This window comes from Dendropsophus ebraccatus, chromosome 2, assembly GCF_027789765.1.
Source record: "Dendropsophus ebraccatus isolate aDenEbr1 chromosome 2, aDenEbr1.pat, whole genome shotgun sequence".
Classification (NCBI taxonomy): Eukaryota; Metazoa; Chordata; class Amphibia; order Anura; family Hylidae; genus Dendropsophus; species Dendropsophus ebraccatus.
In genome coordinates, this window is record NC_091455.1 from 142,798,315 (window position 1) to 142,823,663 (window position 25,349).

General features: G+C 42.7%; 1 protein-coding gene across 4 annotated transcripts in view; it reads left to right on the top strand.

The window, feature by feature from the left end:
* The first annotated feature begins 5,576 nt into the window (after nt 1-5,576).
* Nucleotides 5,577-25,349, top strand: part of SEPTIN7 (septin 7) — an 87,039-nt gene continuing 67,266 nt past the window's right edge. For 2 of the 4 annotated variants that reach the window (XM_069958417.1, XM_069958418.1), the window contains exons 1-2: nt 5,577-5,645; nt 17,274-17,376. In XM_069958417.1, coding sequence (XP_069814518.1) covers nt 5,592-5,645; nt 17,274-17,376 — 157 coding nt within the window. In that variant the 5' untranslated portion in view covers nt 5,577-5,591. Of the gene's footprint in view, nt 5,646-6,694; nt 6,713-17,273; nt 17,377-25,349 lie in introns of those variants that run through there. The other 2 variants (XM_069958419.1, XM_069958420.1) reach the window with 2 other exon arrangements.

Below are 25,349 nucleotides of genomic sequence, written 5' to 3' on the forward strand. Positions count from 1 at the left end.
TCCATGGAAATGAGTGAACGTTTTCAGGTCTTTCGCAATAGCGGTCGTTTGAGATCGTTAATAGTTAACGATTATGCAAACGATAATCGTCCGGTGGAATAGGGCCCTTAGTCATCGCCACCACTACACAGTGACTAATTCCATTTACTGTGTAGTGCGGGGGCCAAACAGTCCATTTAGGCTAGAAAACCCACTTTAAATGAAAGGTAGTTTGTCTCACTGTATTTACTTAGGGTCCATTTACACAGAAAGATTATCTGACAGATTATCTGCCAAAGATTTGAAGCCAAAGCCAGGAACGGACTATAAACAGAGAACAGGTCATAAAGGAAAGCCTGAGATTTCTCCTTTTTTCAAATCCATTTCTGGCTTTGGCTTCAAATCTTTGGCAGAAAATCTGTCAGATAATCTTTTTGTGTAAATGGACCCTTTGTAGGTGGAATGGGTTATTTAGTATCCATATGCCACTAAAATGGATTATGTAAAATATCTTCTCTTGAGCATTTTACATTTGACTGCTATAGTGTAAATATACACTGTTGTTTTTTGGAGGAAAAAAATGTAAGCACTTTATGGCGTTTTTATATTTGTATTGTATTTGTATTTGCACTTAAAGGGGACAATTAACTGACATTTTTTTTTTGTTTCCCCTTCTTTTGTGCCTCCCGCTTCTTCCTCATTTGCCCTGTTGGAATGGCTGCCATATTATGTGAACATCCATTACCCTTCGACTCCATGAATGCTGGGACTTTATTATTTACAAAGTAGCTGTAAGTAGCCCTCATTTGTCTATTATATGGTGGTATTCAATTCCCTTTACTGGACCTTGTGCAAAATGATTCTGTATTACTACATTAATGGCATCTTATTTTAAAGGGGTTGTCCGGCGAAAAAAAATTATTCACAGAATAACACACATTACAAAGTTATACAACTTTGTAATGTATGTTATGTCTGTGAATGGCCCCCTTCCCCGTGTTTCCCCCCACCCACGCTAGACCCGGAAGTGTGGTGCATTATACTCACCGCATGTCGTGTCGTCCACGGTCTCCGATCGTCAGCAGTGACGTCTTCTTCGGGAGCTTGGCGGATCTTCCCGAGTGCCGGCCACCCTCTGCAGCGTCATCCGAAGCTCAGCCGCGATTGGCTGAGCATAACTGTGCTCAGCCAATCGCGGCTGAGCGGCTGATGACGCGGCTGATGACGATCGGAGACCGTGGTCGGCACGCGACAGGTAATGTATAGCGCACCACACTTCCGGGTACACGGGTGGGGGTGGTGGGACACGGGGAAGGGGGCCATTCACAGACATAACATACATTACAAAGTTGTATAACTTTGTAATGTGTGTTATTCTGTGAATAATTTTTTTTCGCCGGACAACCCCTTTAACCCCTTAAGGTCAAAGCCTATTTTCGTTTTTGCGCTTTTGCTTATTCCATTTTAAGTTAAAACGTCCATAGCGCTTGCATTTTTTCACCTAGAGACGTATATGAGCGCTTATTTTTTGCGAAACCAATTGTACTTTGCAATGACAGGCATTATTTTTCCATAACAGGGCTCCAGACTAAAAAATTTACCTAGGAGCCATTGGCTCCTAACCTGAAAAATTTAGGCGCCAAATAGAATATTTGGTCGCCAACATTTTAAACCATGTAAAATTAATGTTATGTTAAATGGGACTTACTGTGTGCAGAGGCCACGGCAGCATCCTCCTCCTTTAGATTCTTTCTTTTCTTAGTTTGAAAACGTTCAACATGGAAACTTGCAACTTGACAACCATATACCCCCCTGCTGCCGGTGTGTTCCCTCAGCCAGCTGCCATCTTACCGGCAATGATCTACTATATATATATATATATATATATATATATATATATATATATATATATATATATAGCCCCTGGCAGCCAATGACATATAGCCCCTGTGGCAATGTATATGGGAAGTGGTACTGTGCAGTGTATACATACACACACACTGAGGGAAGTGGTACTGTGCAGTGTATATACATACAGATACTGAGGGAAGTGGTACTGTGCAGTGTATATACATACAGACACTGAGGGAAGTGGTACTGTGCAGTGTATATACATACAGACACTGAGGGAAGTGGTACTGTGCAGTCTATACATACAGACACTGAGGGAAGTGGTACTGTGCAGTCTATACATACAGACACTGAGGGAAGTGGTACTGTGCAGTGTATATACATACAGACACTGAGGGAAGTGGTACTGTGCAGTGTATATACATACAGACACTGAGGGAAGTGGTACTGTGCAGTGTATATACATACAGACACTGAGGGAAGTGGTACTGTGCAGTGTATATACATACAGACACTGAGGGAAGTGGTACTGTGCAGTGTATATACATACAGACACTGAGGGAAGTGGTACTGTGCAGTCTATATATACACACTGAGGGAAGTGGTACTGTGCAGTCTATACATACCCCCCCCCCCCCCCTCGCACCCCACACGCACTGACTACCGCACCTGGCCGCCATCACAACAGACACACTACCAATCCCCCGCCCAGGCCGCGGTCCCCCCACACACATTACTGACCGGCTGCCACCCCTGCCGTCCCTCTGGTTGTACTCACCCACTATCTAAGCTTGGTGCCGCTGGGGTGAACTTGAAGAACCGCGGCGCCGGGTGAGGAGAGGCGGGAGAGAAGCGCTGGAGGAGTGTGGCGCCTCTGCGGCCGTCCGTCCAATGAATGACGGACGTGCTGGATGACGTCACTGGAGAACCGTGCCCCCGCACACGTCATCCAGCACGTCCGTCATTCATTGGACGGACGGCCGCAGAGGCGCCACGTGGTTCGGCGCAGCATGCGGAAGGCGGAAGTCCTTAAAGAGACAGCGCGCCGCCGGGGCCAGTCGCAAATGGCGCCCAGATTTATTGATCCATTTGCAAGATGTCAGTCGCATTGGCGACCATTTTGGTCGCCATCTGGAGCCCTGCATAACATATGCTGCGAAACCGGAAAAAAATCATTTGCGCTGTCAAATTGAAAAAAAAAACGAATTTGTTTTGATTTTGGGGAGTTTTGCATTTACGCCGTCCATCCTATGGTAAAACTGACTTGTTATGCATGTTCCTCAAGTCGTTACTATTACTATGATATATAACATGTATAACTTTTCTTTTATCTGATGGCCTGTAAAAAAATTCAAACCATTGTTAACAAATATACGTTCCTTAAAATCGCTCCATTCCCAGGCTTATAACGCTTTTATCCTTTGGTCTATGGGGCTGTGTGAGGTGTCAGTTTTTGCGCCATGATGTGTTCTTTCTATCGGTACCTTGATTGCGCATATACGACTTTTTGATCGTTTTTTATTACATTTTTTCTGGATTTGATGCGACCAAAAATGCGCAATTTTGCACTTTGGAATTTTTTTGGCGCTGACGCCGTTTACCGTGCGAGATCAGGAATGTGATTAATTAATAGTTCGGGCGATTACGCGCACGGTGATACTAAATATGTTTATTTATTTATTAATTTATATTTATAAAATGTGAAAAGGGGGTGATTTGGACTTTTATTAGGGGAGGGGATTTTTTATTAATAAAAACACTTTTACTTTTTTTTTACTGTAACTAGAAGCCCCCCTGGGGGACTTGTATATAGACAGCACTGATCTCTCATAGAGATCAATGCTGTGTATATACACAGCAAAGATCGATTAGATCGGTCATAGATTACTATGGCCTGCTGCAGGCCATAGCAATCTATTGCCGAGCCGGGATCAGCGTCATTCCGAAGCTGAGGCCCGGCACGGGCAGAAGAACGGATCTCCCCCCCCGCGATCGCATCGCGGGGGGGAGATCCGTCCCACTAGACACCAGGGACGTGCGGCGCAGTGCCTCTAAATGCAGCTGTCAGGTTTGACAGCTGCACTTAGAGGCTTAATTAGCCGGCGCGGCAACGGGACCCGCGCCGGCTAATAGAGGCACTGCCCGGCTGCACGTGTCAGCCGGGATCAGCGCCGTTCAGAGCGGGGTCCCGGCGGGACCCCGCTCTGAACACCCCGAGCGGCACCATGACGTATCAGATACGTCATGGGTCGCTAAGGGGTTAATAATCGCTATTAGGCTAGGCTTATACCTGTGTTGGGGGCCACATTTAGGGCCTCAGTAACAGTGTCCGTTTGTCATCACAAAACTGCTTGCAGGTCTTTTATCCGCTCAGATCCTGCAAAATAAATTAAACTTGAAACTGAACTCCCTGAATGGAGCTTTGATGCAAGTGTGAACCTTGTTTTCTCTAACTGCTAACTACACTTCAAGGAGAAGTCCGGTGAAGATTTTTATTACAGTATTGTATTGCCCCCCCAAAGGTTATACAAATCACCAATATACACTTATTACGGGAAATGTGATTTTTTTTTTTTCCCGGCACTTACTACTGCATCAAGGGTGGATAAAGTGATGTCACAACCCGACTCCCAGAGCTGTGCGGGCTGTGGCTGCGGGAGAGGATGATGGCAGGGGGACACTGAGGGACACGGGACACTGAGCATCCCCCTGCCATCATCCTCTCCAGCAGCCACAGCCCGCACAGCTCTGGGAGTCGGTTGTGACATCACCATGTTATCCACGAAGTGAAGCCTTGATGCAGTAGTAAGTGCAGGGAAAAAAGCATTTTTTGTGCATTTCCAGAAATAAGTGTATATTGGTAATTTATATAACTTTTGGGGGGCAATACAATACTTAAATAAAAATTTTGGCTGGACTTCTCCTTTAAAGGGGTAGTGCTGCGCTAAAAAATTATCCACAGAATAACACACATTACAAAGTTATACAACTTTGTGATGAATGTTATGTCTGTGAATCGCCCCCTTCCCCGTGTCTCACCACCCACGCCCGTGTACCCGGAAGTGTGTGGTGCATTATACATTACCTGATCCGTGTCGAGGTAATGTATAATGCACCACACACTTCCGGGTACACGGGCGTGGGTGGTGGGACACGGGGAAGGGGGCGATTCACAGACATAACATACATTACAAAGTTGTATAACTTTGTAATGTGTGTTGTTCTGTGAATAATTTTTTTAGCGCCGCACTACCCCTGTAACAGCTCAGTTCACAGTATTAAAGGACAAGTGCCATGAAAAACTTTTTCCCAGTAATTGAAGCACATTACAAAGTTATATAACTCTGTAATATGCTTCAATCACCTATCTGCCTCCCTTCCCTGTCTTTTCCCCCCTCCACCCTCCAGCAAGAAGTGTCCTGATTCACACAGACCGGATTACTGTCGTCACTGTCACCAAGCTCTTCTCTCAGCTTCTTCTCCTGTTACACTAGCCTCCCCCCTCCCCTGCCTTGTCAGGTGACAGGCTTTCTCAGCTCCCATTGGCTGAACAACTGCAAGCCATCACTTGTCACATGTCATGCTTATCTTCCCTGGCACATAGGCAGCTCCCCCCTCCCCTCATACCCTCTCTCCTGCTGCCGTGGACTCAGTGAAGGAGTCATGTCACTAGAGAAGATAAGCTGAGCAAGCAGAGTCACCTGACAAGGCAGGGGAGGGGGGAGGCTAGTGTAACAGGACCCAGAGCAGCCCTCCTGCTGATGACTCATCCTCACAAGAAGGAGCTGCCTGGTGACGGTGACGACAGTAATCAGGTTTGTGTGAGTCAGGACACTTCTTGCTGGAGGGTGGAGGGGGGAAAAGACAGGGAAGGGAGGCAGATAGGTGATTGAAGCATATTACAGAGTTATATAACTTTGTAATGTGCTTTAATTACTGGGAAAAAGTTTTTCATGGCACTTGTCCTTTAAGTGCTGTACGTGTGGGATATATGTGGGCATACCGGCAAGAAAGGTAAGCCAACATAAACCAAGGTGTACCTGTGCTAGGCTTATTGAGTTCAATGGATTGAATGTTGTCTGCTAATGACTGTTTCATCCATTTTCTAATGTATACAGATTTTTCCCATACATTCAGCATGTTTAATCGTGGAAATGTGCCCTTAGTTTAGACACTGGTGCATATAAATACTATTGACGATTAGCGTCCTGCAGCGCGGCTGCAGTTCCGTCCTATGAGCTGTTTAAATCCTACGGGTAGTGATGTCATGGCTCTTCTGACCCAGGAAAATTGAAGGCCAGAAATTGGGGTCTCCAACGCATCTCTAAGAGAGAGCTCCCATTTAAATGCATTGGAGACCCTGACTTCCAGCCTCACTAGGTGCTGGCTAGTTGGCAAAGCTGTCACATGGGCGACCGTGGAATTTGAACGGCGCTGTAGGACCTGACTGAAGCCTCACTACAGGACACCAATCATCATTAGCAAGTATATGCGCCGGCGTGCAGCTAGGGGAGGGATAAAAACAAAATGTGAAATGCTTCTTAAATGGTGGGTTTACTCGCGCAGACAGTCCAATTGCATGTACGGTAAATAGAAAAATATATAGAAGATAGCACAGTGTCAGTGTCAGGTCACAGTACAACAAATATAATCTCTCATCCCTCAGCTTTTTACTACTCGAATTTTCCCTGCAGTAAGTGTTGCATTGATGTCCCTATAGAACCTGTGATGCTACAGTCAGTCATTGACCTTGGTTATCATGTACTTATATGTGCAAGCATGCAGAAAGAGACTACTGAAGCCAGTGATTGGCAGCAGCATAATATGCTCGTTGTATCATTGAAGTACCTCTAGCAGCGGAAATCAAAGTGCAGCAGTGATGGTAAATTGAGAATATATTAATTATATATTGAAAAATATAGGTTTCAGAAGGATTTTTTATTTTATTTTATTCTGGTCACCCCCGCTATATTTAATTCTGTGTTTAATAACACAGATAATACAAATTCCGTGTTTCTAACTTTCCAAAGATAACCCCAATATTTGTTGAAATAACTAGCCAGCCTATTCTACTTACAAGTTATCCATATTTTGCTGTTGTAAGTTGAGATAGCTTTTTTACGTGTTGCATAAACTCAATTTAACATTAGGGGGGGGTATTTATCAAACTGGTGTAAAGTAGAATTGCCTTAGTTTTGACAATTATTCTTTACACCAGTTTGATAAATCTCTTCCTAGGTTTTTGTAAATCTAAATCAGAAGTCTGAGCAATCTGATGTCACTTTACCAAGAACACCCAGTCCTCAAAATTTTGGAATGTCTGGGTAGCTAATCCTCTCACTGCTACTTGGTCCCCTTACCATTAGTATTTTTTTAGCTCTTCTACTCACCCCCCCCCCCCCCCCACCACCACCACCACCACCGTCGTGATCTCCTTTGATCACTAGCATTTTGGCACTGTTTTATGTTTTAAATTTGAAATCTCTTTACATCTGCTTCCTGATTTATTTATTTTTTTTTTTCTGTTTTACTCGCGATGCATAGCCATCTGTTTTGGTTTGAATCTCTGTACATAGCTGTGATACACTTTTATTGTGCATATTTTATATACCATGCTATGCAATATCTGTTGGCTAATAAATGTTCTGAAAAAGGAAAAAATAGGTCCCAATCCTTCTCAGAGTGTGTAGTTATAAACAAAACAAAATACTCAGGATAATTTGCCCATTGTCTACATTTCATTTGCATTGAAAGATGCCCCTTGACATTGCATACTGACAAATTGTTAGTACTATGGATGGAACTAAAGATTTGCCAAATAGCAGGGAACAGATCTTACAGCCCATTCCAGGAAATCTCAAACATGTTAAAGGGAAACTGTCACCATGAAAATGCTACTTAAACTATCAGCATAATGCTATAGCGCAGCAGATTGCTATATATATTTTTATTGGCAAATACAGTGGTGCCTTGGATTACGAGCATAATTTGTTCTGGGACCGTGCTTGTAATCCAAATCCACTCTTAAACCAAATTAAGTTTTCCCATAAGAAATCACTGATATGCAGACAATTGGTTCAACACCTCAAAAATAATATTTTTTTTATTTATTTATTCTGAATAACATGTGAAACAGATGAAATAAACAATGACAAACAGCTGAATGTTACTGTACAGTATAGCAATCAGCATGTTGAGTATAATGTTTAGTAACCTGAAAGAACAACAGTAGTTTGTAGTTACAGGAAGGAACTGCAGATGCCCATAATGCAGTAGCATATTACAACAGACTAGAATAGAGAAGCAGGGCTGCTGTCAGAGGTCTGTGTAGTCACATGACAGCAATAGGGAAGGTGGTGTGTTCAGCATGGACCAATCAGGAAGTGAGAATCACAGAGCTTTCTATAGTGTGAATGGCTGAGTGTAAGTGTAGGCACATTATAACAGCGGTGTGTATAGCTGAGTGTGAGTGCAGGCACATTATAGCAGGAATGGAGAGGATGGGAAACACAAGGGCTCACAGATCTGTCATTATTTAGAAGATGAGGGAGACTTCCTGGGTCAGAGTATGATGCTGTAGACCACGCTATGCAGACCACGCCCCTCCCCCACTCCAGCTCCCACCCAGTACAGGGAGCTCTTAAACCATATTTCAATTTTGAAAAACTGTGAGCTTCTTGCAAAATGCTCCTAATCCAAGTTTCTCTTAAACCAAGGTACCACTGTATTTAGTAAAACTGATTTCAGGGCAACCATTCTATCTTGAGACCAAAACTCTATGGAAAGCTGGCAAATGGTTCTGAAGCCGTATGGCTAAAGCAAATGCTTACATACAACACTCAGAAGGAGCGATTGGAAACTGTAAATTACTTTCTATGTACAGAACCAGAGTGTTTTCAGGGTCTTGTACAGAGGGTTTCACAGGGTAGAGAGGGGTGCGAGGTGGCTGCCTGGGTGATTGCTTGATCGTCCGGGCAGCCCATAGAGGTTATTGGTGGTCTGCTGCCACCGCTCCTATTCCACGGAGCGTCGGCAGCAGATTGCTGCTATCACAGTTGTTTGTCTTTCAATGTGTTGAAAGACAAATGACAGCAACGATTAGCCAAACATTGGAAAAAATGTACTGGCTTTAAAAAAAAAAAAAATCTTTCAAAATTGTATAATTGAGTTTTCGTAGGAATTTTATAAATGTTACTCATCAATATATTTTATTTTCTATCAATCTACGGACCTTTCCTCCATATCAGTAATAAAGCACTGAAGGTGACAGTATGCTTTAGCTGGCAGTTCCCTAGCTAGCAGAGCCTTTTGGTAATGTGTCTGTGGAGTGGATTATTCACAATCTCATGTCTCTTATGTGGACCCTATCTGAGAAGGTGACAGCGTGCTGTAGCTGGCAGTTCCCTAGCTACTTTATTACTGTAATAAAGAGTCAAAGAGGAGTTGTGGCTCAGTGTCTGTGCCGCTCTCTGGCACACTACACCACTCCTTCCTCCTCCCTCTTCATGAGCAATCAATGCTGCCCGGCCTCTTTGTCGCTCAGATGTCAGTCAGTATCTGCCAATACAGAACTGATCTGCAATCAGATATAGTTGAATTTCCTAGCCTGTCTGATTGCCGATCAGTTCTGTATTGGCAGATACTGACAGCTGAGCGATGAGGAGGCCGGGCAGCATTGATTGCTCATGAAGAAGAGGAAGCAGTGGTGTAGTGTGCCAGAGTGCGGCACAGACGCTGAGCCACAACTCCTCTTTGACTCTTTATTACAGTAAGAAATGTGAGATTGTGAATAATCCACTCCACAGACACATTACCAAAAGGCGCTGCTAGCTAGGGAACTGCCAGCTACAGCACGCTGTCACCTACTCAGATAGGGTCCACATAAGAGACATGAGATTGTGAATAATCCACTCCACAGACACACTTCCAAAAGGAACTGCTCACTAGGGGACTGCCAAGCTACAGCAAACTGTCACCTCCTTAGATAGGGTCAAGGTTGGGCCATTTGGGCTGATATGGTTCCCAGGAGCGCTGTATAAAGCTCCTGCAGCAGCCACGGCACATACCGGCCGCGGCTGTTGCAAAAGCTTTATACCCTAGAAAAACAAGTTTTATTCCCCTGGCACGTGACAGAGACGGGGAGGTAGTCACCTGGGCGGCTCCCCGCCCGTGTGTCTAGTCACCGCTTTCTGCCTTTCAGCACGATGGAGCGGCCAGTAATCTCTGTGCCTGTCAATTATCCCCCCCCCCCCCACCCCCCGAGCCCTCTGACAGGCAGTGACGAGACACGGGCAGGGAGCTGCCCAGATGACCAACTCTGCGTCTCTACCTGTCATGCACCCTGGGAATAAAACTCGTTTTTCTCGGGTATAAAGCTTATGCATCAGCCGTAGCCGGTGCGTGCCACGGCTGCTGCAGGAGCTTTATACAGCGCTCCTGGGAACCATATCAGCCCAATTGGGCTGATTGGTTCCCTTTTAAAGTAAATGGAAGTTCCTGAATATCTGACTATGTAAAGGTGGAGGTAATTGACAAAATAGTAAAATCCTTATCGCAGAAATAATAAACTGCTCTATTGAAAAGATTAACAGCCAGTTACTTTTTAATTTTAAAAGCACAAATAGAATAAAGGGCATGTATCACCTTGAGGTTTTTAGGTCCTGAAACATGCATTTTTCCAGTCTGTTTCTTTTGTTTGTACATTATTATGGGGGCTGCCATCTTGCCTGAGCTATTTTAGCAGTATTTAGGGATGTGCTTTACAGTAAGCCCCATGAATCATAGGCAACAATAGATAGGGCATGCCCTATTCAGATAAATGAGAAAGGCTTCAGGGTATGCTCAGTATGCTATGGTCATTTTACAGGAAAGGAAATGCTAAGGGCCGTATTAGACGGCCCGACAATTAATGTAAGCGAGCACCAATCTGCTAGATCGGTTCTCTGTAGCCTAGCCTTTTACAAGAATCCATGATGGTGAAGCAAGGGCTGAATGGACATGTCTGTGCAGCCGTTGCTTTCAAAGAGTAAAATAATGAAGTTTATTTACCTCTATGCTCCCTGGTGTCCTTAAAACCTCCTACTACAGCTGCCAATGGCACATTTTAGGGTCCATTTACACAGAAAGATTATCTGACAGATTATCTGCCAAAGATTTGAAGCCAAAGCCAGAAACAGACTATAAACAGAGAACAGGTCATAAAGGAAAGCCTGATATTTCTCCCCTTTTCAAATCCATTCCTGGATTTGGCTTAAAATCTTTGGCAGATAATCTGTCAGATAATCTTTCTGTGTAAATAGACCCTTAGGGCCCTTTTACACGGAAAGATTATCTGACAGATTATCTGCCAAAGATTTGAAGCCAAAACCAGGAATGGATTTGAAAAGAGGAGAAATCTCAGGCTTTCCATTATTACCTGATCTCTGTTTATAGTCCATTCCTGGCTTTGGCTTCAAATCTTTGGCAGATAATCTGTCAGATAATCTTTCCGTGTAAAAGGGCCCTTAAGCATTCGCTGAAGAGACAGGCCACTCAGCCAATCGCTAGCTGGGACTGGTTGAGCGGGCCGTCACTGCAGAGACAGCATCAGATGTGCCAGTGGCAGCTGCGGTGAGCAGGCAGAAGCTAGAAGGATACTGGGAAGTGTGGACAGAGAAGTAAAGTTTATTCTTTTCATTACACATTCCTCAGCCGTTGGCGGACGATGATTTTTAAACGGGAACTCCACTTTTCTATTAAAAGCACATTAAAAGTTACATAGGTGGGTCTATATAATACCATATCTGTGCTGTTCTGCCACACTGGTAGCTGATAGAAATCCAGGAAGTGAAGAAAACTGTCCTCTGTGCCAATTCACATTGTCTCCTCCTTCCACTGCTCTCCTACCTTAGGAGACAAAGATTACATAATTCTGTCCCACATTGTGTGTGTTTGCTGAGCACAGATTGATGATGCAGACAGGGGGCAGGGTGTGATGTCACAGGAGGCTTGGCTGGATTCCCCAATCCCCTGAGTGATTCACCATCTCTGACCAGCCAGAAGGAGCTGCTGCAACTGATTGTGCAAAACTCTGCAGTGAAATTAGGGCTATGTTCACACATGCTGGAATTTCATTGCAGTACTGCAGCGTATTCACAAAAATGATGCTAAACGGCTAAAAGGATCAGAGCGGGCACAGCCAATCCCACCTGGACAAAAAACGAGGCATAAACCGATAATATCGGATAAAGTCCTTATTGTGGAGCTCAACTTCAAAGATAAAAGATGCTTGATGTGTGTGGAGATGAAAAGAAAAAACTCAAAAAGTTATTTACTTTTATTCCAATATCAGCGTTACAGGTAGAGAATACAGTGTGCTGTGTGGGTGGGACTAGAATAAAATGATAAAGTACTGTAAATAATTCAGTAACACAATGAAACTGCGATGTGTGAACAGAGCCTAGATGTTCTGCAACAGATTTGGGCAGGTAATGGGCAGGGTGGAGGACTGTGATGAACAGCTGAGGGAAAGCAATGCACTCTGGTACTGTGTACAACTGCTCAACCTGGAAGTACAGCCACTAGATGCAGAACAACCTCCCCCCCCCCCCCCCCCCCCAAAAAAAAAACAAAAAAACAAAAACAAAACAAAAAAAAATGGATCTTTGGTAGTTTCAGAACTGGGTTAGTCTGTTTAGCAATGCTATATGCTTTCTGAACAGATTTATTTATTTTTTCTACCTCCTACCTGGAGTTCCCCTTTAGGCATGTTCAAAAGACAATAATCAGCCAATGATTGTTTATTCGGGTGATCTATGTCTTTCCTACACAGAATGATAATCTGCCGTGTAATAGGGCCCTAAGTTGTGAGCCCTATATCACCTGTCACTGTACTATACATGTCTGTGTGGTATGTCTCTTACCCTCGGCACCAGTCTGGTGCAGTTAGTCTTTTGCTCCATGGTTTGATAAGAGCGTTAGGAGCGCTGGCCCGGTACATTTAGTATCATGAGAAAGGGGTGGGCTGGCCAGTGCTGAATGGCTCTATTTGGGGAGGGGGGGACAGGGTCTCCTAACAGTGCCCCATTGCTCCTAAAAGTCTTGCTGGGCCGTGAAGCAAATGACTAACTGCACTGGAGTGGAAACATAACTTCATCCTCTGTATCTTCTGCACAATAAGGAGATATCAGCAGGTTAGATTTATTTGACCTGCTGATAGTTCCCCTTTAAAAAAATATACCTTAATTTAAGCAATAGGTCATTTTCTGATGACACATTTCATTTGTTTACGTACTGACCCTCATTGCTTGGTATCACTTGCCTACAGCAAATTAATTAGATAAATTAGCCCTTAAGAGGACTGACAATTTTATGTTTTTATTTTTTGAAAATTGCTAATTCGATTTTCAGAAAAACAAAGGAGCAATGAAGCAGAAATATTTTGTCCTACTGTTTAACCCATTTAAGTGACACAAAGTTAGCTAACACACTGCAACACATATAGGGTTAAAGAGCAAGAGATTTCTTCACTCCAATAACCCATGACCTCTGTTCTCAGGCTGCACACAAGTAGAATTATATATGGGGCTCTGTAAGGAGGTTGGAGGTCATCAATGCTACATCTCTTAAGCATCACTTTTAGCAGGGTACCTTTGCCTTAGCTCTTGGGGAAGAGGATGTTGTACAATTTAATATCTTCCACTGTAATGAAGTGTCAGAGGAGTTGTGGTGAGGCACTGCCAGAGTGCAGCATGCCTCACCAGGAGTGAGGTGCAGCAGCTACTTTCTCTTTTTGTCTAGATTTGAAATTGCGCAGCAACCCCTCCTTATAGAGCTAAGGCAAAGATACCCTGCTAACTAGTAAACTGTCACTTCATGCACACTGTCAGCACCTCAGGTTGGCTCCTGGTGCTGACAGATGTTTGTGTTGGTGGGTACTGCCTACAGAGAGGGTGTTCACCACTGTGTGTGTGTGGGGGGGGGGGGGTGTCTTGCCTTATCGGGGTTTGACGTGTGTTTGTAGTGGGGGTAAGTTACTGCAGGGAGGATTACCTAAAAAGGGGGCATAAACTGCATGGGATATAAAAGTACTTGGGGGACTACCTACATGGAGTATAGGTGCATTGGGGATTCTACTTACTAGGCGGGCTAGCTACTTTGAGGGGGGGGGGGGGGAGGCTAACTACATGGATGCACACAGGGGCTTAACTACTATATGGATGTACAAAAAGACCTTATGTACTATATCGGTGCATGCAAGGGCCCCTTCTGTTGTATTGGGGGTAGAAAGGCCTCCGCTGCTATTTGGTGGCCTAAATACTATTTGGAGGCACATATAAGGCATAATTGCTTATATGGGGCACAGGGGGAACACAGTTACAGTGTAAAGCAATACAAATTCTGCCTAAAGTTAACATTGAATCACCCGTAATGTTAAAAATGTTTTATTATTTTTTTGGCCATATCGCCTAGCTTTTCCTTCACCTCAAGAAAAACATTACAGCTTCCAATTGTTTCCTACTTCTTTCCTTCTCTGATACATATAGTTAAAAAAAATTATAAACCAGCGACTGTAAAATGTAACAGGTGAATTAATTTGCTTAAGCCAAATCCTGGCCACATCTAAGCACAAGGTTCCACTTTATCATTTAGATACCAAAATAGAATCCCCACACCCCAATTATTAGTCCATTTCATGGAATAAGTGTTGTGGACAAATGTAACCAGGTTTTAATCTCTTGGATAAAATAAGTAAAACAGGTAAGGAAATCATAGAACCTGTCCTATTTTCGTCAGGATTTCCTTAACGGGTGCCCCCATAGAAGTCTATGGGAGCTCAGGAAACCCTGATGTTTTACCGATACTTTCCTGATGCGCATCAGGAAATCCTGATGACACTACAGATGGTTTCCTAATGATTTCCTAAACATAAAAACTGACTACTGTCAGGAAGTCCTGAAGGTTTCTTGATGGTTTCTTGTAGCCTTTTAAGGCCTCCTGATCAAGATTCCCTGACGGAAAAAAGTGATGCTGACGTGTGAATGGGGCCTAATACAGTGGGAAATTATTGGATTTACTAATCATAGGACCACTTAATATGGTGGTTTCCCTACAGGAGCCACCCCTTGGCTGGGCCCTTCCTGGAGGGATATCTGGCTAGTCCTGGGTTTTAAAGGGGTATTTCCCCCCCCCCCCCCCCCCCCCCCCCCCCCCCCCCCCCCCCCCCCCCCCCCCCCCCCCCCCCCCCCCCCCCAAATTATTTGTTGCATTAATAGGTTGCCCACCTGTAGCTTTCCATCTTTCCAATATAAAGTTATTATGGATTATGCACAGTTTTGCTGTTACCTAGGTGCATACACCCCCACCAAACGCATAGAATCATCAGCTCTCAGTCCAACCTGACACGCTCCCTGCTCCTGACCCTCCGAGACTGCATCATGTGTCCTCAATGGGCCGGGTTAGGCTTTAAACCCAGCCAATCTGAAGTGAGAGAGGACACTGACAGCTGCTGCTGTTCACTGTATCCCTCTCTGACAGCACCCCCACACATACACACACACACACACTGTGTAACCCCATTCCCGCCCACCCTCCACTGTGTGCTCCCCCTCGCCACGGAGCTCACCCGCCTCACACCCTGTATCCCCCTACCCGGAGCGTACCCACACTGTGTTAACACCCCTCCCCCCGGCAGTTTACCCTGTGGACGTTCCTGTGACTGCAGTCCTGTCCCCGGCCGCCTGCCCCCACCGTGTAATGTATACAGGCAGCTTCATGCTCCAGATCTCACCCGGTGGCCGCCCACGGCCCCCCGCGCCCCTCTCTGCAGCTCACCCGGTGGCCGCTCCTGTCAGTGCAGTCCTGTCCCCGGCCGCCTGCCCCCACCGTGTAATGTATACAGGCAGCTTCATGCTCCAGATCTCACCCGGTGGCCGCCCACGGCCCCCACGCGCCCCTCTCCGCAGCTCACCCGGTGGCCGCTCCTGTCAGTGCAGTCCTGTCCCCGGCCGCCTGCCCCCACCGTGTAATGTATACAGGCAGCTTCATGCTCCAGATCTCACCCGGTGGCCGCCCACGGCCCCCCGCGCCCCTCTCCGCAGCTCACCCGGTGGCCGCTCCTGTCAGTGCAGTCCTGTCCCCGGCCGCCTGCCCCCACGTGTAATATACACAGGTGGCCGGCATCACACTGTGCCGCCCGCATACCCCCCACCCCCCATCACACTGTGCCGCCCGCATTGGGCGTTTTAGCTGGCAGCCGGCGGTGTTCTCGTTTGGCTGGTCTCCCTGAGATCACTGATTTTGTTTCTCTTATGACTAATCATATGTATGTGAGGCAAGTCATAATTTAAGGCTAGGTTTACATTTTTCCCATCCGTTTAATGTATACGTTCTATGAAAAAAACGGATGCAATTGTATGCCATACGTTTGCATACGTTTTTTCATTGACTTCCATTATAAAAAAAAAAAAACGGATCGAAACGGATGCGTTTTTTTAACATACACAAAAATAGGGTTGGCTACATTTTTCTGTCCATTTAAAAGTAATCAAATAAAAACATAGGTTAAACGGATAGGAAAAATGTAGTGTAAACCCAGCCTTAGCTACTGTCATATAAATGGAACCGCTCACCACAACCTTGAGCGAGGTGATTAGTTCCCTTAAATGTGACACTTTTCTCGATATTCAAGTGGTCCTTTTTAGGGCCATGGCTACACTGTGACCTTTGTGTAGCAAAACATGATTGATTTTAACTATTGAACTAAAGCTGCAGTCCAAGGTCTCATCACCCCTTCAAGAGAAAACAGCTCTAAGTGCTTCTTTAAAGGGGTTATCCAGGGTTACAAACACATGGTTGCTTTCTTCTAGAAACGCCACTCTTGTCCTCTTGTTTCACAGTTTAGTTTCATTGAAGTGAATGAAGTGGAATTGTAATACCACACACAACCTGAGGATAGATGTGGTGCTGTTTTTTGATCATCCTTATTTCAGGTGTTTGATGGGAATTGTACTAAAATTTTAATCAATGTGTTAGCCTAGAAATACAAGTCTACATGTAGGGATAAGTGAATTTACCGTGCTAGCAAATCGCTCTATGCCGCCTTTTTGTCAGCTGGCTGCCTTTGAACTCCATGCTGCTTCACCCCTGGTCTCCCTGGAAAAGCTAGATAAAGTCCTGGGAAACTTCTACCAGGACTGCATCCAGCTTTTCCAAGGAACCCGGAGCGGAGCAGCACAGGGTTTAAAGGCAGCCGGCTGACAAGAAGGCGACCAAGTGAAGCGCTTCACTTTGCGCTATCCCTAGCCAGTCATATAAAACTGATACTAAAACCGCTGAATCTAAATAAAGTAATCTGATCCGTTCCTTTTTTTTTTTTTTTTTTTGTAATACACAGGCTAGGGCTGTATAGTCTATTAACTGTAGTAAATATGCTAACATTTATTTTTTCCTTGCATTGACTGCAGCAACAGAAGAACCTTGAAGGATATGTGGGCTTTGCCAATCTACCGAACCAAGTATACAGGAAATCTGTGAAGAGGGGTTTTGAATTCACACTTATGGTTGTAGGTGAGAGAAAGTTTCATAAGTCAATCCTGGCTTCTTGAATATTTTTTAGTTTCTCAATATTCTTTCTGTACTTTATGCTTTTTCAATTACTATAACTCTTGCCCTTGTATGTTTGTTGTTGAGGTATGTTCACATGCGATTAATCTGCTGCAGATTTAACCAGTATAAATGGCTAAAATCTGCAGCACTAGCTGCAGATATAAATGGGTGAACATACCCTTAAAGCTATTTTTATATTTAACGATAATACTAAGTGTGTCTGTAATAGATAAAGTGTGTACACACTACTTTAGCTTAATTTTAATAATGTGAAGGACCTTCTGTCGTAATATATCTATCCTTAATAAGTCCACATGAGGTGGTAATTTCCGCATATTTTTCCCCGAGTGAATACTTGATAAATGGTAAAAATAAAATGGTTATACCAAAAAGTAATACTAATTAACATTCTGATGATTTTCAAATCTGTGCCTCAAGTAAGTTTTCCACAGCATATGCATGAGATGTGCAAAATGTACAAAGTAAACTGTTCATGAACATTCACCACTAACAGCAAACATAGTATTATGTCAGTGATGGCTAACCTTGACACTCCAGCTGTTGCAAAACTACAATTCCCATCATGTTGAACAACCAAAGATGTGGCTTTGGCTGACCAGGTATAATGGGAATTGTAGTTTTGCAACAGCTCGAGTGTCCAGGTTAGCCATCACTGAATTATGTTAATGTGCATTTGGCTTAGGGCGCTATTCCACTGGACGATTATCGTTTGCATAATTGTTAACGATTAACGATCTCAAACGACCGCTGTTGCGAAAGACCTGAAAACTTTCACTTATTTCCATGGAACGGTAATTGTTACTTATGATTGTTACGTAATTGCGAGTTTTTCTTTGCTATTTATTCGCTATTGCGTTCGTATCTATTGCAAACGACTGAACGATGTCTTATTTAATGCGTACGATTCGCAAACGTTTTGCAAACGAGCAATGATAAAAATAGGTCCAGGTCTTATAAAGCGATCAACAATTTCTCGTTCGGTCATTAATCGTTAACTGCATTTCAACGATTATCGTTTAGATTCGAACTATTTAACGATAATCTGAACGATAATCGTCCGGTGGAATAGGGCCCTAAGGCTATGTTCACACAATGCGAAGCATGAGAAATATTGGCTGTTTTCAACAATGGCCGTTATTTGCCCTTATTTTTAAATTATAGGAGCATAGCCTTAGGCCTGTTTGCACACTGCCATTTATTGTGAACTGAAGTGTTAATGGTGCTGCATCCACATATGTATATTTAGGTATAGATAGGACATGACCACTGTGCTGAAAAAATAAAATAAAATGTGTGTGTGTGTGTGTATATATATATTTATTTTTTTAATACAGTATACACTGTAAAAAAGCAAGGTACATTTTCCTTTTCTAGCTTTCAAAAGAACACTAGTATAACATATATCCTTTGAAATTTTTTATCTTATAATATGCCTAACAAGTCATTGTCATCATAAAATAAAAAGTTTTAATATGTCAGAGAGACATGTCAAAAGTTTTGATTGGTCTGGGTCTGAGTGTTCATCACTGATCGTGAAGAAGCCCTGAGAATACTACAGCTTTGTGGCCTGTTATCAGTCTGTGTAAGGTCCCATTCACACAGAAAGATTATCTGACAGATTATCTGCCAAAGATTTGAAGCCAAAGCCAGGAATGGATTTGAAAGGAGGAGGAATCTCAGTCTTTCCTTTAAGACCTGATCTGTTTTATAGTCTGTTTCTGGCTTTGGCTTCAAATCTTTGGCAGATAATCTGTCAGATAATCTTTCTGTGTAAACGGACCCTTAGGGTGCGTTTACACAGAAAGATTTATCTGACAGATATTGGAAGCCAAAGCCAGGAATGGATTTGAAAAGAGCATAGATCCCAGTCTTTCCTTTATGACCTAATCCCTGTTTATAGTCTGTCCCTGGTTTTGGCTTCAAAGATCTGTCAGATAAATCTGTCTGTGTAAACACACCATTAGGCTGCACTTACACACATAAATAATTTATCTAAAAGATTTTTGATCCCCAAACCAGGAACAGACTATGGACAGGTCATACAGGGAAAGACTGGGATTTCTTCTCTTCTCAAATCCATTCCTGCATTTCGCTTAAAAAAATAAGATAAATTGGTCAATTATGTGTGTGTGTAAACGCAGTCTATGGAGCCTGACTGACTTCACTGACAGAGTAGAGAGCATTGTCAGGATCAGCATGGGTCTGAACACTAAGACCCCAACCGATCAAAACTTTTGACATCTCTCTGACATCACATCTACTATTCATTTAGATTTTGAAAGTGATAATGAAAGGTACACTTTAAGGGACCTAATACACAAGCAGATTATCTGACAGATTTTTTTTAACCAAAGCCAGGAACAGCCTATAAACAGAGAACAGGTCATAAAGGAAAGACTGAGATTTCTTCTCTTTTCACATACATTCCTTGCTTTGCCTTAAAAAATCTGTTAGATAATCTGTTGGTGTAATATGGCCCTAAGTTTACAAGTCCCAGACAGCTAAAGCTGAAAGTTGACCAGTTCTCTCATTTCCTCAAAGGGGTATTCCATGCAGGGAACGTTTTTTCATAAAAGACTCGGTAAGCAATAGAGCAGGCTCAGTGCCTGTTCCATGGTGTGCAAACAGGAGCCTGGAACACCCGTTTAAGTTTGTACAGTACAAGTCTTTATTTAAGTCTACATTTTCCTAACATTCCTGCCAACTTTTTTCTTGGGTATCCACTCTTGATGCAGGAAATTCCATGCCACAGTCTTGTGTATCTGTAAGTTTCTAGACGTGTTATTTCCTCAAGCCTCTGTCCAGTCTCTTGTTTTTATCCACCTGTCTAGCAATTTATTCTCCACTTGATCAAAGTAACTATATTACTCATGTATATTGTGGGAGTGTGTGGTTGTTGTTTTAGTTTATATTTCAATCAGAATAGACCTGCCATTACTTTGTTGCATTGTATTTTTTTAATAAAATACCTGTACCATGAGACTGGTATGATTCACAGAGCTTTACTCTGCACAGACTAAAAGAAGACTTAATAGCATTGGCAAAAAACAATATGTATGCTTCAGCTCAAGCATTTTTTTCTCTTCTTTTTCTCATCTGTTCAGAAAGTGAACTGCCACTTATATTTAGTTTACATGTACAGATTCTTTTCTAAGTGAATGTTAGTCACAGGTCATTGATTTTCGTGAAACTATATGTTAGTAATATTGCAGGGATTTTTGCAATTTCGCTAAAAGTAAAGCCAGAATCTATCATAATTGAAAGAGCATCGTAGACGCACAAATTGTGCAAGAAATTGTTTTGGTTTATAGGTATATAGTGCCTAATTCTGCTAGATATGCAAAAGAACACTGCAGAGACACCATCACATGTCTCGACGTTAGTGAACTAGCCAGACCTTCCCTCCGGGAAGGAACAACCAAGCCAAAGGAAGGCGTTCTCCAGTCAAGGAAACCACCTCAGCAAGGTATCCATCCACAAACAGCTGTTTCGGGGTTTTGCCCCTCATCAGTGGGGAGTAGGTTTCTGGCTAGTGGGAGCAATGACTAGTAAGTGCATGCAAAAGGATGCTGGTTGACCTTTAATTCTGCTAGATAGACTGAAAGCCCATGAGAAAGACAGTTGCCTTTAAAAAAAAAAATGTGGTTGCTTATAGCATGCAAACCTGGTCTTACCTTACTTGTACAAAACTGTTCTCACAAAAGTCAGTGTTGCCTGCAACATCTCATAGGATCATTCCATTAATCTTCAAGGTACAATACAGTTGGATGCTTTGAACAGCACTGGCTCTTTTTTGGCAGTCTTGTTAGTGTGTTATCTGGTATCATTTGCTGTATTGCTGTTAATAATTTTTAATTGCAGTAAATATTTTTTCCAATCAGTTTTTTTTGTCCTCCCAATTTTGTAATTTTTCCATTTTCAGTACATTGTTATGGGGGGGGGGGGGGGAAGCCATCCTCCCTAAGCGGTTTTAAATAGCAATATAAAACCAAAAAATACTGCACCCTTCCTTTAAAGCGACTCTGTACCCGCAATCTGCCCCCTCCTAACTGGTTGTACCTTCTTATAGCTGCTTTTAATCCAAGATCTGTCTTGAAATCGGTTCGGCAGATGATGCAGTTATTGCCCTAAAAATCCAACTTTTAAACTTGCAGCCCTGTGTCAAATTGGTGTGGCCTAGAATGTCTGTGCCCTAGGCTTGCACCGCTTTTCCATCCCTCCTCCCCATCCTCTTCACTATTAGGAATGCCCCTGGGAAAGTTTTTTTCTATTTATCACCTGTCTGAATACTACACATGGGCCCTAACGATCCCGCACCTGTGCAGTGTTCAGACAGGTGATGAATAGGAAGAATCCTGCCTAGGGCATTCTTAATGGGGAAGAGGGCGGGGAGGAGGGGCGGTGCAAATCTAATCCACATACACCCTAGGCCACACCACTTTGACTGCGCTGTAAGCTTAAAAGTTGTTTTTTAGGACAATAACTGCATCGTCTGCTGAGCGGACTCTAGGACAGATCTTGGGTTAAAAGCATCTATCCAAAGGTGCAAGTGGTTTGTGGGGGGCATGCTGTGGGTATGGAGTGCCTTTAAGTAAGAACCCCTATAAAGAAGGTGGATCTAGGGGGAGATTTATGAAAGGGTGTAAATCAGCTTTCTGCTCTGGTAAAATAAAAGAGGAGCTGTGATTGGTTGCTGTGGGCAGTTTACACCATGTGTATATTTACACCCTTTCATAAATCTCCCCCCTAGTGTTTAGGGAAAATATTAAATTATGAATAAATGGGCAGTAGAAAGCATCTTATATTTAAAGTGAATCTGTAACCTCCTGACCGCTTACAAGCTGATTACACTGCTGGATAGAAACTATTAAAGCATTTAGGTGTGAACAGTGTCGGAGGTGGAGCCTGGTATTCTATGGGTCCTAGCACTGCTACATCTCATTGTGCTGTGTTCAGTTTAGATCGCTGATTATGCAGGGGTGGGCATACAGCACAGTGGTAGGGCCCAGGGAATGATGGGCTCTACTTCTGAAACCATTTACAGATTAGATAAAGGTAGTTTTTTATTTTTATAAAAGTAAAAACACAGACTCAAGCAACAAAGGTATATTCTGAATGCTTTAATTGCTATCTATTCAGCAGTGCAGTCAGCTCAGTAGGTGGTCAGGAGGTTACAGATTCACTTTAAATATAGTAATTTTTATAAAATTAATTTGCAACAATTTCATGGTAAAAAAAAACTAATAAAAATATTTAGATCGATGCTTCCAACATTTAAAGAAACTCCTTGCAATCCTAATGCTGCCTTTACAAAGACAGATTTATCTGGCAGATCTTTGAAGACAAAGCCAGGAACAGTCTATAAACAGGAAACAGGTCATAAAGGAAAGACTGAGATTTCTCCTCTTCTCAAATCCATTCCTGGCTTTGGCTTAAAAAATCTGTCAGATAAATCTCTCTGTGTACAGGCACCATAAGGCTAGGTTCACACCTGTATTTGACTAATTCATGAACATATTAAATGAACGGATAAGCACACACTGATGAGCGGACCAATCTAAACTGATTGCAAAATATGCACATTTTTTTTTAAAGGTCCGTTTGCATTGACTGTGGCACCGTCACCGTGTCACCGTCGTTAAAATTTTTGCAGGAATCAATAGAACAGTTAATTTTAAGAAATTTTGTAATTGGGTTTATTAGCTGAAAAATGAATTTTTGTCATGAAAAAAAAGCAGTTTGAAGCTCTCCCCGTCTTCATGGTTTTCCTATGGAGAGAGGGAGATGAGGCACCAAACAGGACAACAAAGAGTTAATTTACAGCTACATCACCAGGCTCTCTCCTCTGATGTCACCATTGACCTCTCTGACCTCTAAATAGCACTCTGAATAGCTCCCCCACTAAGTAATCCTTTGTTCTCTGCTCTCTGCTGCCGACTAATCTCCCTCCTTCCTCCTCCCCCCCCTCCCCTCTCCATAGCTCAGACAGGATCCGAAACAGTCGAGATTTCCTGATTCTGAGCAGTGGATGACAGAAAGTAGAGAAAAGGGGGACCTGGGAAAAGGCTTTTTAAATGCAGATTATGGCATATTTGCCTAATAAACCCAATTACAAAGTTTCTTAAAATTGCCTGGACTATTGACTTCAGAAAAAAAAATAAAAAATTTAACAGTGACTTTTTTAAAAAAAGGAAAAAGCAACTGACTTATGTACATCCATATGCTTGTCATCATCCGTTTGAATTTTGCATATCAATTTCTTTTTCTTGCTAGCTTCTACGAATAACTTGCCAACAGATGTGAACAGAAATACCTTCTGTTCATATTTGTCCTTATTGACTATAATTGACTATAAAGTGTGCTTTCCGTTTGTTTCGGGGTTTTTTTGGGTGGACAAAAAAAATTGTGTGAAGAAATTTTATATATTGCATATTTTTTCTCCATCCCAAAAACGAAACACTGATGGATTTAATCAAAACAAAGCACAAATCTGACAAACACAGTAACCCGTTAAAATTAGAGGGGTGTATGACGTATTTCGCTGGGTTCTGTTTCTGTTGTTAAACCATAAAAGAGAAACCGAAATGTGGTGGAGGGTAAAACGCTGGTGTGAACCTAGCCTTAGAACTGCAGCTTGAATTCTGATCTCTTTATGCTGGAACTAACCATTACCCAATGGCTTTATACAGGTGGTCATCTGTCTAGATTAGAAGAATTGACTTGCTGGGAAACCTACTCACATTGTTTCTTTAGAATATCCATTGATAACACATACAAAACTGAAGGTGGTTTGAGTCTGTGCTGCCTATCTTTGTGTGTTATATTAGATCTCTTTTGTAAATACCTAGTCATCTAAAATTGTGATCACTCTTCCACACTATGAACTCCCACAGACTCAGATTCAATTGACTTCAAGGCACATGAAAAACTCGACAAAACCCTTTTCATCTCTTCCCAGAAACATCCTCCTCATCCCCTTGTCTTCCTTCACTCTGTCCCACTCCCGTCTGGTTTTACAGTATTATTTTTTGCCTTATTGGCTGCATCACATAGTCAATTATGATGTTATAGCTGTATAGGAAGGTCAGTTTGATAGTTGTATTTCATAGCAGTTGTAATACATGTAATGACCTATCATGTTCTTGTGGCCCTTTCTTGTTCAGTTTTCGATAAAAATGGACTTTAAAGTAAAATATAAACTCACTAAAGCAAAGTTATAAGTAAAGCATGATCAACTAAGTAGAGGTTAAAAACAATTTGTTTCTTGGCATACCTCTCTCCCCATCCCCCAAGTTCCTTTTGGTTTGGTCTGGGAAGCTTCCTGTGTTTTTTTTTTTTTCCTTTTTTTCCAGTCAACTAGTGTTAGAGCCAAAAAAACTAAACTGATCCTTTATATTTAAATGGATTGAAATTTGAATTCTTATGTTTTCAGGAGGGAAACTCCCAATTCATAAAGGATTGTGCAAATACCTGCTTGTTATGTAATCTTTTGTATTATGCTACATCAAATTCTGTTAGGGTAAGTCTACATGCAACTGATTTGTTGCAGAAAATTATCATAACTGCATTTATTTAGCTGCAGATTCACAGGCAACTTGCTGGATGGTCTGCAGCAGCTTTGACTTGCCCATTGAAGTCTGGAAACAAAAAATGCAATCCTGGCATTCGTTTTCCATCATGCATAATTAATATTATGATAATGGCAGATGACTATCATTTGAGAGGTTAAATGACCAAGATCAGGGCTATTTTCTATTCTGGCTATTTAACCCCTTAGATGCCGAAGCAGACACCTGCTTTGGATGCCCTGGGCACACTTCATCCCTGGCCCTTTACTTTTAAATCATATGTGGGTAAAGTAGTTTCAACAAAGTGAATTGCTTCTGAATTACCATTTTCCATTGTTATTTAAA